At 42.0% G+C, this 15,614-nt stretch overlaps 2 protein-coding genes across 3 annotated transcripts; one reads left to right on the top strand and one right to left on the bottom strand.

Annotated features, from left to right (window-relative positions):
• Window position 1: 1 nt before the first annotated feature.
• Window positions 2-10,251, bottom strand: LOC131884847 (serine/threonine-protein kinase Nek1-like). 2 transcript variants are annotated; one of them, XM_059232738.1, is made up of 6 exons: window positions 10,122-10,251; window positions 1,507-1,901; window positions 1,198-1,450; window positions 797-1,107; window positions 485-734; window positions 2-420 (listed from the first exon to the last, which is right to left on the bottom strand). In XM_059232738.1, exons 2-6 carry the CDS (start codon window positions 1,883-1,885, stop codon window positions 24-26), a joined length of 1,590 nt encoding a protein of 529 aa, XP_059088721.1. In that variant the 5' UTR covers window positions 1,886-1,901; window positions 10,122-10,251; the 3' UTR covers window positions 2-23. The 2 variants fall into 2 exon arrangements, with proteins under 2 accessions (XP_059088721.1, XP_059088720.1); XM_059232737.1 differs by lacking the exon at window positions 10,122-10,251 and adding an exon at window positions 2,352-2,699.
• Window positions 10,252-10,277: 26 nt separating this feature from the next.
• On the top strand, window positions 10,278-15,040 carry LOC131884845 (RING finger and SPRY domain-containing protein 1-like). The gene is made up of 6 exons (XM_059232736.1): window positions 10,278-11,085; window positions 11,170-11,335; window positions 11,413-11,821; window positions 11,894-12,153; window positions 13,900-14,297; window positions 14,757-15,040. The coding sequence occupies exons 1-6, from the start codon at window positions 10,553-10,555 to the stop codon at window positions 15,013-15,015; spliced, it is 2,025 nt and encodes a 674-aa protein (XP_059088719.1). The 5' UTR covers window positions 10,278-10,552; the 3' UTR covers window positions 15,016-15,040.
• The last annotated feature ends 574 nt before the right edge of the window (window positions 15,041-15,614 follow it).

Below are 15,614 nucleotides of genomic sequence, written 5' to 3'. Positions count from 1 at the left end.
CCATCCCTGTTCTTATTTAATAGTCATTGAAAAAAACTGTCAGCCACCACAAGTTGGATGATATCGTCAATGTAACATTCGTGACCTGGTCCGAGGATCTGCTTCAAGTCTGTATAGTCGATTTGTTCGTTCTCGGATTCCTCCAGATCCTCAATGAGCCTATAGACTTTCAACAACGGGCCAACACCCACTTTTTGTTCCAGTAATACCCGCTGTTCCTCCAGGTAACCGTGGATCCCGTCGCCCAATCCACTTGAAACTGCGTCGCCCTCCTTGACCGATTCTGTTTGGTCCAAGTCCAAAGATTGGAGGAGATCCGGAGTAACGAGATTTGGTAAGGATTGCGATTGAGATTTCTGATCCGATAGATTCGATTCGGACTCCAAGAGGTTCGTGCAACTTTCGATGACCGCAATATTGCTGAAATTGAATTGTCGTTGAATTGAACGTTGAAATAAAACAGAAAACGGAAGGATGTTTTTACCTCTCGTGCGTGCACATTAATTTTTTGATTGTGCGCATGAATGCGCCTGATTTAGACCGATTGTCGTGTTCCTCAGTGATGGTGGCCAAATGACTTGGTTCTACCGTAAAAGTTTCCGAATGGAGATCTGGCTCTGGAATCGGTTTATGATTCCAGCGTTTTTTGTGTTGAGGCGTCTTGCTGGATCCAAATTCCACCCACATAGCCACCCCCGCAGGACTCTTCAGCATAGGGGTCAATTTTAATGGATCTAATAAAAGACATGGAAGTGACCACCATGATTTCCAAGATCATCTAAAAAAAAAATATCACCTCCTTTTCCGAAGGAAGCTTTGCCTTGCTTCTGTTGCTGGTGCCGCAATCGAGCTCTGTTGGACAACTCCTGGGATTTGGTCTTTCTTTGACCCAAACTTGTACTAATTTGAAGAACACGCGTTTTGCTTTCAATATTGTGTTTCTTGGTTTTCTTGCCTTTAACGTTCCCGTGCTTTCGTTCGTCGCGAAGAAAGTTCAGGAACGGAAAATCCTCCTTGAAAACGATCCTAGCAATACGTTTGTTTGGCGATTTCGGCTTCCTGGAACCTCCTAATTCCTTCAATGGAGACTTTGAATTGAAGCTCGGTCTGTGGAACATGAATGCGGCTTTAAGTACTCCCGTTATGGATACTTACGGAATGAAAATAAGTACGAACACATCAAAGACAATCTTTCACCTGTCCTCGGTTTGAGCTGATTTGGGTCTAGCTTTAGTTCTCGGCGACAATTTCCTCCCATTTGATCGCGCTGGTAGGCCTTGATTGCATCTTTGAAGGAATCCTCGTTTTAGAATGGAAGCCAGAGTAGGTCGTTCCTTGGGGTTCTTTTTCAACATACTCGCAATCAATGCCCGGATATCGTAGGAGTATCGATTGGGGATGGCCGGGTACGATCCTCGGATGATTTTTAAGATCAGGTTCTTCATGCATCCTGAAAAATGATCATCAAATCAACTCGATGAGATGTCACATTTTAGTCGGATTTACCCGCTTCAAAGGCATGTTTTAGGGTGGTCATCTCATAGAGGACGCACCCTAGGGCCCAAATGTCACTCTTCTTGTTGTAGGGTCGGTTCTCCCACACTTCAGGACTTAGATAGTAAGGTGTTCCAATGCAAGTTCGCGCGTAATCGTGGGTTCCATCCAGGATGCGCGAGATACCAAAATCGCCCAATTTAACCTCATCTTCTCTGGTGAGGAAAATATTCTGAGACTTGATATCCCGATGCAGGATATTTTGCCCATGAATGTAATCCAAGGCCTGACAAACTTGAGCGAAGTATTTCAGAATCAAGCCTTCAGGAAAATGGCGACCTCTTTGTCGGTTGATTTTGGAATACAGATCCCCGCCTTGACAGTACTTCATGACGATAAAGTAAGACCTGAAAAGTAATCCAGAAATTCTTGTTGTTAATCGTTTGAAATTATTCAATTTAGCGTCATCATTATGCAATTCAAGGAAGTGTCCTGCAAATTTCAAGTGCATTTCCTGATTAAATACATATTGCATGGAATCAATAGGGTTTCTAGGCTTTTGTCAAAAAAATGGTTTCATCAATGAGTAGAAGCCACTTAATGTAGGTCATTATATAGGAGTCCTTGAAAAGGAATGTTTTTCAAAGAATTTAGGAGAAACTTGTTCTTATCGAATGCACCATTTTGAGTAAAACTTTCGTAAGATGTTCCCAGAATACTTTTCTTTAAAGGATGTCATTGAGAGAAATGTATTCGCCCTTTGAGTTCAGAGCATTTTCCTGTTTAACATGGACACACTAAATTAGGCCATTAGGTCAAACATTATGGAAGACATTAGGCAATGAGATTTCATTCACCCAATTGAATCCAGTTCAAAGGATTCCACATAGCCCACCACATTGGGATGATGCAGGTTGGCCAGGATTTGGACCTCCACTTGCACATCATGCCGTTCACGGCGACTCAATTTGCTCAGCTTGATCTCTTTGATCACTACGTAATCAGCGGGAGGAGTCTTAGATCGCGCCAAGTGAACAAGGCCAAAGGAGCCTTGACCGATTTTCTTTTGAACTTGATAGCGCTCCATATTCCATCCAGGAGCAGCAGTGAGAATGGACTTAGGAATTCATCCCTCCACATGACTCAAACTTTCCGTTTGATCGATATTCGGACAGATTTGTGTTTAAAGTAAGATGTACGCCTACTATATAATGACGCAACTGATGTATGTTATTTAGCAAGATGGTCAAATGACGAATCCGGTTTTACAGAGCTAACGTTTTCCCCCTCTTTTTAAATATGATTTTAAAGAAATATGAGCCCGGCACTTTTGTATCGTTTTCTTGAGGGCTGACACTGTACACCGTGAACGGACGGTCGAAAGCAGGCTGGCCAGGCTTTTTTCAGCCAGCAATGGTAGCTCGTGCAAAATCAATGCTAAAAAAAATGCTAATTGGAATTCGAAAATGCTAGAAAAATGCTACTCTTTTATAAGAAAAGCAAAGTATTCATAGTGCTCATAAAGAACTTCAGTTTCACAATTAAGTTATATTTGGCATTCTTTGACACGATATGTTAAGGCGACATCTTGAAAATTATACTTTTGGAAAAAGAAACATTTGAAAAAGGCAAAATTGTAAAACTTTACAAAGTTAGCTTCATGATCGATGCTATCTCTGGACTTAAACAAGGAGCCATGGTAGCTGAGTGGTCTAATTTACCCGATAGAAGCACGGCATGGTTCCCCAGAGGGCGTGGGTTTGAATCCCGCCTTTGGAGATAACCTTTTAAAACGCCATGGTAGATGAGTGGTCTAATGAACCCGATAGAGGAAAGACATAGTTCCTCGAAGGGCGTGGGTTCGAATCCTGTCTATGGAGAAAACCTTTTCATTCATTCACTCGATTAGGTTTGTTTTTTCACGACTCCTTGGTAAGACGTAATTACTTTTAAACCTAATAAGTTTATTGCTCATTTATGTTTAGGTTTAGCATTTTTTGGAAAAGTCAGCAAAGAGGCTAGACAATGTTTGGACTTGGTCTTAGAAGGGAAGGATCCTTCCGTAGTCAACAAACTCTTTATTATAGAGGCATTAGTTGCTTGGATCAATGAAACCAGGGTGGTGCTTAAAGAACAGGCTCACCCCGTAGTTGATAGGTCGACTGCTTTGACCAATGTAGAGGTTGAAGTAGTACCTCCTCTTGAAAAAGAGCACGAAAAGACAGTTATAGAGAAAACAGTCTGTCCTGTTCATCGAAAGCAGCCTTGTCCTGAACAAGGAAAAGACTGCCAGTTTGACCACCCTAAATGGTGTCAAAAACTTCTCAAGTTCGGCCTTGAGAAGTACAATGGGAAGAAGGGATGTTCAAAGGTAGATTGTCCTTTTTTACCCGTACATGTGCCGTCAGTCCATGAGACTTAAGACGTGATTTAATGTACAGTGTACCTTTGTCCACGTAGAAGGGACACAAACAAAAGCGAGAAATAGGATAGCTCAGTTTCGCAGTTTTAGAGTTGACCCTATTCCTAAACCTAATCCCACCCCACCCCCCTTCCTAACCCAATTCCCTCCTCTCCCTTCAAATACCCAATCCACCCCTATTCCTATAAACACTCTCCTCCCTAATATTCCTTGCCCCACCCCTATTCCTATAAACACTCTCCTCCCTAATATTCCTTGCCCCACCCCTATTCCCAAAACACGTTCCTATTCTCATGTAGCTGCCCAACCCATATCCCAAACCCAACCATCCCCATTAGCTCATGCTTTGCCTCCAATAGAACGTAGCTTTTTTGATAAGCGGGATTTTTTATGGTTGGAGAGGATGGTCCAAGACCTTGTGAACTTGGTCCGTCAAAAGAGAAGCACGCAAAGGGGCTATATATGAACGTGCATTGTCTGATCTTTAAAAAAGACAGCACAAAAGTTAAGATCTTAGAAGAACTAGCCGTTGAGAGAGAGATTTCATTCATCTCTATAACAGAAACCTGGCTTCGGCCAAGGGTCTTAGATGAAGAACTAAGCATAGTTGGTTTCAACTTAGTTCGTTGTGATAGAATACGCCCTAATAATCCCATATTCCCACATAAGGGTGCATGCCTATATGTTAGAAATGATTTGCACATAGGTCATGTACAAATGTCGAATGGAGAAGTAGAGGTCTTAATTTGTCAAATCCGAGGGCTTGATCTGTCTATTGCCCGAAAACCATTTCCAAGAGGAACATGGGCAATCCCACGATGAACAGCATGATGATATAGGGAATCAAGAAAGCGGCGCCGCCATTTTCATAACGAACGTATGGGAACCTCCAGATGTTCCCGAGGCCCACGGCGAGACCGAGACTGGATAAGAAAAACTCGCAATGATTTCCCCATTCTCCTCTTTCATTGGGATTGCTACCTCCTTGTTTGATGTTTTCCAGAGCTTTCACCACTTCTTTGATAGCTTCTTCTATCGAAGAGGACCTCGATTTCGAACTCTCTTTGTCAGACATGATTCCCAGGCCTTTCTTGGCCACACCCTGCTCCTTGTTATCCTCTTCTTGTTCAGGAAGCTCTTTTATGTCAGCTCTCCAATTCATTGGAAATGAGTTGGATCCGGCACATTGCTCGAAGGTTTTCTTTGTAGGGGACTTCAATTTTCCGGCTAGCGTTGTAGAGTGGGGGGCTAGTCCCGATGGGTACATTCCCATTTCGAAATCGATATCTCAGTCGTTTGAAAAGCTGGAAGAATTTGCGATCTTGCGCAATCTCTCTCAGCATGTTGGTGTAGCCACCAGAGCGAGTAGCGTTCTTGACTTCTTTTTACCAATGACCCTGATCTGATCCAGTACGTCCATGAGACACCTAGTTATCTGTCAGATCCTCATGTTCTTGAGATAGGGTCGACCATAACTCAAAAGCCGCCGTGCTCCATAGTAAAACCGGTCAAAAAGGTCGGTCTGGCTAAGTTCAAGTTCAAAGGTGAACCTTGGCCGTTGATTGTAGAAAGGTTAGGAGAGGCTGACCTCATTTCAATGCCGAATAAGGAATCGTCCACCGATGTAGCCTTAGACAAAATGATTCTAGTCTTTGAGGACGTCTGTTCCACTCTAGCAATCTCTTAATGTGTTCCACAGAGCGGGGTGAAGTATAGGGAAGATTTTTTTCAGTTTTTAAGAAAGTTTGCTCTATTTTAGCAATCTCTGAATGTTTACCGAAAGGTGGTACACGAACAAAATTTCCAAAATATAGGAAGACTTTGTTCAAAAAGAGTTGCAAACTAGCAAAAAGGCTGAAGAGCACTTCGAATCGAGTAATTGTGGCTAGTCTCCAAAAAAAGTTGGACGTAGTTCAGGGTAAGATTAAGGCCTCCATCGAATATGACCAGTTACAAACTGAGAGTAAGGTGGTTCAGGAGGTCAGGTCGAATCCGAAGACATTTTTCTCTTATGCGAACTCTAAGAGAAAAATGAAACACTCTATTGGGCCTTTTGTGGTTGATGAGGAAGCCATTAGCAATGTAGAGACTATGGCTAACATGCTTGGAGATCAATTCTCGAGTGTGTTTTCAACCCCACTGAGTTCAGAAGCATCAGCTCATTGCTCTGAAGATGAGTCTGTTGAGTTTGACAAGGTCAGTCAAGTTAAGCATCTAAATGATCTTGTAGTCACAGATCAAGATGCATTAGAGGCCATCAGAGACTTGAGACTCTCGAGCTCTCCTGGCCCTGATGGCGTGACATCTCAGTTTCTGATGAGATGCTCAATGGTTTTTGCTCCTGTTTTCTCGTACTTGATGCGTTGCATCTTGAATCAGACGATACAAAGTTAGTTTCTGGTAGGAATGGCCAAGATTCCACTAGCCTTGCAAAGGACTTAAATCGAATCTACTCATGGGTAAGGGCGGGTTTAAACTACGATGGAAAACCAGGATTGAATCCGGTATGAGGATGGAAGTAAGACTAATGCTGGGGCGAGTTTTTCGCAATATGAGTCTTTTTATTTGACTTCAGTACAATGAAAGTCCGAAGTCGCCCAAGCACTAGTTCTATTTCCATTCTAAAACCGGATTCATTCTTGGTTTTCCATCCTAGTGTAAAGCCGCCCTAACTGAGAGTAATATGGCCCTGAACGGAATGAAATTCCGCTCAATGACATTTGGGTCACTCCTTTAAATACTCCACTCGTAGATAATTGAGGTAAAGATATTGAGCAGGTCTCATCTTTGAAAGATTTAGGTGTAGTCCTACAAAATAATGGAAAGTTCGATGAGCATATCCAGTTGAAGGTGGGTAAGGCTTTTCAAATGTGCGGTTGGACATATCGCATGTTTAAGTCCAGAGGTAGCATCCCGATGCTAACTCTGTACAAGTCGATTGTTCAGGCACATCTTGAATATGCTTCACCCATTTGGGTTCCAATGAGTTCAGCAGGTTGGCAAAAGGTCGAACAAGTCCAAAGATGTTTCACTAGGAACATCACAGGAATGAGAGAGCTCTCGTATTGGGAGAGACCAAAAAGGTTGGTACTGTACAGTGTTCAGAGAAGGTAGGGATGGTATCTGGTACTGTACGTCTTCAAAAGCATCCATGAGCTTTGTCCCAACCCAGGATTTAGGATCAATTCTAGTGACCGTCGAGGCATAATGTGCGTTCAGCCAACTCAAATTCGTTGGTGGACTGAATGTCTTTCCGTTCAGGGCCATATTACTCTCAGTAATCCAAGAATAGATTATTTCCAGGTCATTTGCAATGCTTTGTATCGTCATCATAAGAAGAGAGACTGGCAGTAATACTAAGCTTTTGAAGCGGGGTAATGATTATTATAAATAGGGGAGGGACCCTAAGATGGAGCCCCGGGGAACACCTGACTGGACATCATGTATGTCACTAAGGGATCCCTCTACCTTAACAATTTGCCTCAGGATTCAGGATTTCACAGGAGATTGTTGCTTCTTTAATTTAATGATCATATATTATCAAATAAAAAATGAGTTGTCAAGATCGATAAAAACGGATGATTTCACCTCACATAACTTGCCCAAAGATATGGGCAAAAGTAAAGTCAGCCACCCTTGAAAAATCATAAGTTTTAAAGATGCCAAGCCCCCATTGCAATTTTGTCATCCCTGACGGGTCCAGCCGGTACAGCCGGTCAGGCTGCTTGATTGTGTGCCAAGCCCCATCAATATTGCTAGAGATGGGGGAAATTGCAAAATAAATCCCTAAAATACGCGCATAAAATTTGAAAAAAAACTTGAAATATGCACAAAAAATGGCAAAATTGTGCACTTCATTCAGCAGATTTTTTCAGTTTTATTTGTGATATTTCTTGTCAGATTTTTGTAGTGGCTGCCGTTTAACATAAAAGTAGTTCTCTTCAAAATGCAAGCCACGGTAAGGAAATGATTTTGAATGGTTTCAGTTCTATTGTTATTTTCCTACCACCAAAGATGAAAGGATTGCCAGGGGAAGTTTGAACAATCTCAGGCAACTGGGACTAGTTTGTTTGTTTTTGCTCTTTTAACAGTAGAATGGCTTGAATTATGAATGCCATAGTTTTGAATTGAAACATAAGATACCTTGGCTTAGATTTCATTTAAAAAATATCAGTTACTTACTCACAAGCCTGCCATTCTAAATTTATAGTTGCTAATCAATTCAAATGACCTGATTGTATCTGGCTCCTCTCATTTATGGAATCCACCAAAAATGGAGAGGAAAGCATTTTAAAACCTTGCTAGAAGACATTTGAGCATTGTGAAACCTTGCTGGAAGACATTTGAGTATTACGTTGCCTCCTGATTGGGTACTTGATTGAGAAAAAGTGTTGATTAAGCACCCCCTCAGCTGGCATGCATTTGATTAGCAGATGCTGCTTGAACATCTTCTAGCAAGGTTTCATTGCGCTTTTGGCTCCAGGCCTTTTGGCCTGCCTGCATATATTGTCTCAAGGAGCACAACTCATTTCAGTATGGTAATCAGTTCCGTCAATTTAATGTGCTTAAGATACTTGAAGCACAATTTTAACGGCAAGTTTAAAATACTTTTTATGCGCCACACTTTCCCTTATTCTCATGCATGGAAAATATCCTTTTTGCTGGCAAAGCCGTTTGTAAACCATTTTGTTGCTTCTGAATCTTCAATTTTTGCACCTCAGGTTTAGGATGCTTAAAAACATTCCATCGTGCGCAAAAAGTTTAGGTTGAGCAAAAAAGCAGTCCTGGTTTGACGAAAGAAAAATCAGGGTTACTTTTTGAGACCAACCATGGGCCAACTGACGGGTTGCGGACAATCCATCAGGAATATCATACTTAAAGGCCATGAGTGTAAAGTTAAAAACAAGGGCAAAATGTTGCTTCAAAATTATACTGTCGGCATATTTGTATAACCACATCAGCTAAAAACGATTCAGATTGTTTTTCATTGGACTTTTGATGTTGGCGATTGTCTAACTCTTCCGTAATTGAGACCCGAGGGGATATTGCATTGAGGAACAGATTTCAGAGAACAGAATTTGAGATAAATATGGCCAACTCTCTAAGGGACTGATGATATGTGGTTTGCAAATCATAACTTGCATGTCAGCATTTGACCATTGATCAATTTATTAAGAGCAAAGAAATGAGAGAAAAAAACCTCTAAGGCTGAAATCGGAAAATTTGACCAACTATCAATATCCGACTTCAATCTTATTTTACAACTTTTTAGTAGGGTCAAATAGTGGCAAACTCCAATCTTTTACAAGTAATTTAAAACAAAGCAAATTGTATTGAATATAAGGTTGCAAAAAGTGCACTCCTATTGAGACATTGAAGCTCGTTTTCGCCAACCTGAAAAAATCCTCGGGGATAAAGAGTATTCACCTATATTAGTCAAATCACTAAAAAAACGAAAATTTTGGTTCCTTAAAGGAACTTGATATTTCTTCAGCACGTAGGCCCACTGTTCCTAAACACGATAGGCCTAGGGCCGTTCTTTGAAAACATCATCCTAATATGGAATCAGGGTCAGGAGTGCATGGACAAGGTAAGTTTGGAGCCCTGCTGGCAACCGCCCATGATTATCAATTTGATCCTGTCAATACTTATTAAGCCTGCGGCATGAGAGGTTGAGCGGTGATAAAATAGGCTGTCAAGGACATTCCATGCAATATCATTAGTCTAGAGACAGAAAAAAACATTTTGTGTTGGCGTTGAGTGTAAATTCCAGACGTTTGTCAAAACTAATTTGGCTTGCAGTAGCGACTCATTATCTCATAATCGCTCAGGTCTCATAGCTTTGCTCTTCGATTTTGTACAGTTTTGAATCCATTTCCATTTTACGATATGATTGAGTTTACTTTCCATTTCATGTGCCTCTTTCTCATCTGTCCTATAAATTAATAAAGTAAAAGCAAATTACGTAATTAGGTAAAGTAAAGTTATAACTTATAACCTAATTTTCTTAGAAAAGGTTGAAACATATATGATACATGATAGCAAAAAAGGCTTGTGCCCTCCTATGATGAGTAAAACAAGACTTAAAGGTTCAAAAAATCAAATAAAAAAGAAAGAAAAGCCCCATGCGTTATTGTTGTTTTCTGTCTAATAGCTCAGAAACAGTGCTCCTTCCTGCTCAAAACTCTTACTGCTGGTCACTTACTCACTGCACAAATGTCAGTTTCTTCGGATTGTTTTAAATTCACACTGTCAGAATTATTTGGATGGGCATGTTTTGCCCCTCACTTTGTTGTGCGTGGTTTACTCGGTTTTTATGTCTGGTTTTGAGCTCTCTCTCTCTCTTCTAGTTCTTTTCAACAACATCCGTAGGAACAACAGACTTCACCGAAAGAGGGCTCCTCAGCACAATAATAGAGGTGCCTGAAGGCCTATGATGCTAGAGCATCCTCCCATCTTTCATCGATCCATCCATCGATCCATCGACCCTCCCGCCCGCCACGGGCGACATCAACATTAACACCAAACCCCTCCCTCCCTCCCCATCATGCTTCATGAGGCTCGAGCTGAGCCCCCAGCCCTGACCCTCCTGCTGCCCCTCTTCCAGCCCCGACTTGATTGATTTGACTCCTCATCATGTTTCGACGCCTGTTCAATTGGTGTGGCTCATGTTGCCCGTCCTCTTCGGCCTCCAGTTCGAGCGGACCCGAGGCCAAAGAGCCCGAACCCCCCGCTGCCTCGAGCCCTGCCTCGAGCCCACGGCTCAACCCACTGCACGACAGTTCTGACCCCCGCCCCACCCGCCATGAAGAGCACACGGGCTTGATCGGGCCCTCGGTCGTGTCTCTGTCCATAATGGAGCAGAATCTGGAGGAGCTGGAGAGCGGCTTCCAGATCCTCGGCCTCCATGATTGGCTCACGTTCACCATGTTGAACCGAGGCGAAAGCGAGTGCTTGTCGGCCAGTTGTCGACTTCTGGCCCGCCCCTTGACCTTGGTGGACCTGGACTTTGAACGCACCCAGCCTGATGAGCACGAGCAACTGCAGACCCACGTGTTAGCGGGATTGCACTTGCCACCCGAAGAAGCCAAACTGATCATGACCATGATTCAGTCCATCGACAAACTTGTGGCCAAAACCCTGGAATCCATCCGCAACCTGGTCGACAAGTAAGTGACGGGGAGCTCCTTCAATGGCCAATATATTGCAGAAAATCTGTATTATTATGATGTTGAACATTGTGTAATCTTTAGTGATCAGGATCCTCCGGTGGCCATGCTGGCCTTGAATCATATCGCCCAGAAGGAGCTCGGATGGTTCCTCATCATTCATTCCATGATCCGGTGTATTCCAGCTGAAAACCCGCTAGGACCTGCCACCATATCCATTCTCATGGACGATTGTCCCTTGCCCACGGCGGTATTAAAAATAAAGCCATATGCCATTCTACTTGCCTGATAAGATAGATTTACCGTACGTTTGTGTGTTCAATTTAGGCTACCATGAGGAAACTATGCGAGCAAATCCAAGTGATCCATAGGAGACACTCCAAAAGGTCGTCGTTCTTCGACAAGAATGTGGCCATTGTTCTTGGGTTCATGGCCGAGAAGTTGGCCGGATCCCGATGTCAAGAGTTCTTTTGTCAAGAGATTCTGGAATACTTTGTGGGGAAGCTGGTGCCCGAGGAGGATCCCTCTGTGATACTGTATTCGATGCTGACCTTGGAGAAGTTTGCCCAAACCTCGGAAAACAAGATCATGATCTGTCGTTACTTTGAGGAGGAGTTCACGAAGCGTGGATTAGAAACGCCTCTAATACGACTAGAGGCTCTTTCCCAGCAGCACCCTGAGGATCTCATCATTCGACAAGTCTCGTTTTGTGCCCAATGGTGTCTAGACAACATATGTAAGCCCCAGACCTATCTTCAAATCGATGTTTCCAGTCATTTATACCCATCGGTCATGTCCTTCATTGCAGTCATTCAGAGCTCAAGACCTTTTTCCTACTTGAAGACCGATATGCGGCCGTACAATGTGATACTTAATGCAAATGACGTAAGTGAATACCTGAAGATTTCACCCACGGGCTTGGAGGCCAGATCGGATGCGTCCTCATTCGAAAGTGTTCGCTGTACCACGCAAGTTGGCCAAGGTGCTTGGTACTATGAGGCCACGATTGTTACCACAGGGATCATGCAAATCGGCTGGGCCGCTAAGCAGAGTAAATTCCTCAACCATGTAAGTTGGCTTAATTTTTATTGCTTTTATTTGGGCCATATTGCTTTCGCCAACCTTCTCGAATCCCAAACATGAATGATATGCCAGTATTGCCAGTTAAACTTATCGTGAATTATCGTAAAACCCAAAAAAAGGCAGTTCTCAATATGTTTACGAGAACGATAATGAATAGGGGTCGGAAAATAACTTTTGATTTTGGCCAAAATAGGTTTTTAGGTTATGAAAATCCGTCGTCAAAAAAAGTTCCGAAAACGTAAGAATAGGTTATAAAAAAAGTGAAGAAAGTTTTGGAGGTGTTTGATTATTCATGCATTATGGTGGTTTTTAAGGAAAAAAATTGCTTGATTATTGTTTTTCACGATCTTTGGGCTCAGAAATACGGTCGTATCTTTACTTCAACGGAAAATTGAATTTTAATGTAGCACATATCTAAGACTTCTAAATGAAAATCATATTTTGAAGCATCCTGACGTGGTCTCTATAATCAAAACCATCGTTGTGTGAGAATCTAAGGCAATTGGATACAAAAAGCTTACGTTAAAGTTCATAGAAAAAGTAAAATACACCTTGAATTATCAATCAATGCCAATCAAATACATACATTCTTAGGAGGAGATGTTCAAAATAAAGGAATTCGAGAAAGGTTGAAACATAACAAATTTGAGATTGAGATGAATATAAATGTTTTTATCATGCAATTTTTAGACAAAAAATTGTGTGAAGTGGTACATGGAATGTACTGTGCAGGGTAAAAGGAAATTAAGGGCCTCTGTTTGTGACTTCCGGAAATACTTCCCCCTCCTTCAAAGAATTTCTTGATCATATTGAATCACAAATTTTTATCAGACATAACTAATGAAAAACTTAATACCATACCACGAATTATCCAATTTTGGTCTAAAGGAGATTGGTAACCCTCTGACTTTTGGCCATCTGAAGACTGACTCTTTAATCCCAGGTCTTCGACCTCGGTCTGGTCTTTTGTAAAGGGATTAGCCGTTCTTGCATGAAGTTCTCCACTTACCAATGGTTCGAGGATGGACACCCAAAGGCTCGCCCACTTCCCTCGACCTCTTGCAAGTCTTCAGCAGGCTCTTGGTTTTTGTTCTGACATCAAGACTGTGCTCACTTGCATTTTTGAAAATTGTTTTGGTGAAAACGGTGAGAAGGTTTGTCCTCGTTAGTTGCCATGTCATATTAGCAGGCTCACCTTAAGGCTAAAATTAAATTATTTGCAGGTTAACGTGTGTATGTGTTCAACAGTTCCTCTTAATGATAGCTTGTGGATCAAGGTCAATCAAGTCTTAAAGCAAAGACATACATTGTCAGACACGGCCAAAGTAGCCCTGAATTTCTTTCCACCCAGTATTTCTCTAAATTTCGCCTTAGCATGACAAAGTCCTTCAATTTTCCAGAAAATCCCCGGTTTCAGGTTTTTTAATGGTTCAAATTCATGAAAAAGTGTTTTTGCCCGAAACTGGCGTCAAGAGTTAAAAACTTAATTTAGCAAAAAAATATCTTTTCAACCCCTAATAATGAAACATAATACCTTGTCAAAGACGCCTCACATTCGTTTTAACTTGATCTGGAAAACCTAGCCCAGGCTACTTAATATTTGCCAAAGGCTAGCTCAAAAATCGAATAAAGCGCAATCTGGCAGGCAGAGTTCAAACCACATTTTGTGTCGCGTATGGGTCTTATGGGCGTGAGATTCGGCTATCAATTCTCTCCTATTACTCTATTCAGGACGGTTTCGGAATTGGTGACGACGAATTCTCCGTGGCTTTTGATGGGTGTCGCCAACTGCTTTGGCACGGTGCTCAGAGCCACTCCATTCAAGATCAACTGCCTAAGATGTGGTGCAGCGGAGATGTCATGGGAACTCTCATTGATTTCGACAAAAAGGAACTGTGTTTCTGGCTGAATGGTCGGGGTTTGGCTCCGGTGACCTGGTTGTTCGAGGATTGGAGAGGAAATGGTGAACAGGAATACTTTCCAGCCGCTAGTTTCATGTCCTTTCAACATTGCCTCTTCAACTTTGGAGTGGATCCGTTCAAGTTCCCGCCTCATGGTCGGAACTTCCGACCTTTGAACGACAATCTTGATTGCATTTTGAGCGATGAAGACAAAATGATCTTGCCCAGGTCAGTCTGCTTTTGGCAAAAAAGATTATATGGGATAGTGGGAAAACCCAAGGTTGATTTCATGTTTCATCACATGCCCTAGATCATTTAAAAGAAGAAGAAGACACCGAGTTGATCGGAACAGAAATTGATAACCATCTGTTTTCTCAGCCTGTCGATACAAATATATTCCGTAATGGCCTCTGGAATGTACTGTAAAGAAATAGCATGGCAAATTCCAGCAAAATTATCATCTTCCGCATTCTGTGATTACAAGTTCAGGGTAGTGTAAGCTCATTGACCTCGAATTGCTAAAGAACAAGATTCCAAAGAGGAAATGTCGGATTCAACCCGATGAATCCAGACACAAACGCATGCCTTGCATACTCACTCATTTATATGTTTATGTGAATGTGCAGCCAAGACACCAAGACACCAGTCTGATTGAAAATGACTTCCTCCACTCACTTCTCATTCCAGACACGTCAAATTGGAAGCCATCCGTCAGATCAGCATCCACGAGAATGCCTGCTCATTGTGCTTCGATCGTCCCTCAACGGCTGTGATAAACCCCTGTAGTCATGCGGGGTTCTGCGAGGAGTGCTCTCAAATGCTGGAGGTGTGTCCCCTTTGTCGTGGACCCATCGAGTCGATTACGCATGCCAAAGGGCCGGAAATTGGGCATCAAAATTGGCAACCTGAAACTGATTGTACATTGCCTCAACAGGTGCAAACTTGAATAAGAAAACGTCACCCTGTTATAATAGTTTTTCCTTGGAGCATGACCATCGACCATGAGTTGGAAGTGTTGAGCTAGTGTATTGTGATTAATAGAGATGAGGGAAATAAGCAAGATTTTTCCCTAAAATATGCACATGAAATATGCAAAAAGTCTTTTAATATGCACCGAAATGGGACAAAATATGCATTTCATTTTACAGATTTTTCCAGCTTCGATTTTTCTTATCCGATTTTGGTAACCGATGTTTAGAAACCTAAATAGTAGTTAGTACTAAATAGTAATAAGGAATGGTTTTGAGAGGTGTCAGTTATTCCATTATTTTCCTACCGGCAGCCGTAAAACGATTGTCATGTGCAGTTTGAGTAATCTCAGGCAACTGGGATTAGTCGCCATAGTTTTGAATCAAAGCATAGATATTTTGGCTTATATTTCATTCAAAAAATATCATTTACTTACCCACAAGCCTGGATTTCAAGTTTTAAGTTGCTAATTCAACTGACCTGATTGCATCTGGCTCCCCTTTATTGATGGAGTCCACCAGGACTGGAGAGGAAAACTTTTTGAAACCCTGCTAGAAGACATTTGAGCATCGGATT

Source organism: Tigriopus californicus, chromosome 8, assembly GCF_007210705.1.
Source record: "Tigriopus californicus strain San Diego chromosome 8, Tcal_SD_v2.1, whole genome shotgun sequence".
In the NCBI taxonomy this organism is placed as follows: domain Eukaryota; kingdom Metazoa; phylum Arthropoda; class Copepoda; order Harpacticoida; family Harpacticidae; genus Tigriopus; species Tigriopus californicus.
Note: the sequence above shows the minus strand (reverse complement) of the source record. Positions and strands in the feature narration are given on the sequence as shown.

Bases quoted from the DNA above. Each gene is read 5' to 3' on its own strand.
- LOC131884845 (XM_059232736.1), top strand. From the start codon at position 10,553: ATGTTTCGACGCCTGTTCAATTGGTGTGGCTCATGTTGCCCGTCCTCT. The intron at 11,336-11,412 runs GTATTAAAAATA...TGTTCAATTTAG, and splicing joins ATTGTCCCTTGCCCACGGCG to GCTACCATGAGGAAACTATG. The intron at 14,298-14,756 runs GTCAGTCTGCTT...TTCTCATTCCAG, and splicing joins GACAAAATGATCTTGCCCAG to ACACGTCAAATTGGAAGCCA.
- LOC131884847 (XM_059232737.1), bottom strand. From the start codon at position 2,581: ATGGAGCGCTATCAAGTTCAAAAGAAAATCGGTCAAGGCTCCTTTGGC. The intron at 1,108-1,197 runs GTGAAAGATTGT...CATGTTCCACAG, and splicing joins TCAGCTCAAACCGAGGACAG to ACCGAGCTTCAATTCAAAGT. The intron at 421-484 runs GTAAAAACATCC...ATTCAATTTCAG, and splicing joins TTAATGTGCACGCACGAGAG to CAATATTGCGGTCATCGAAA.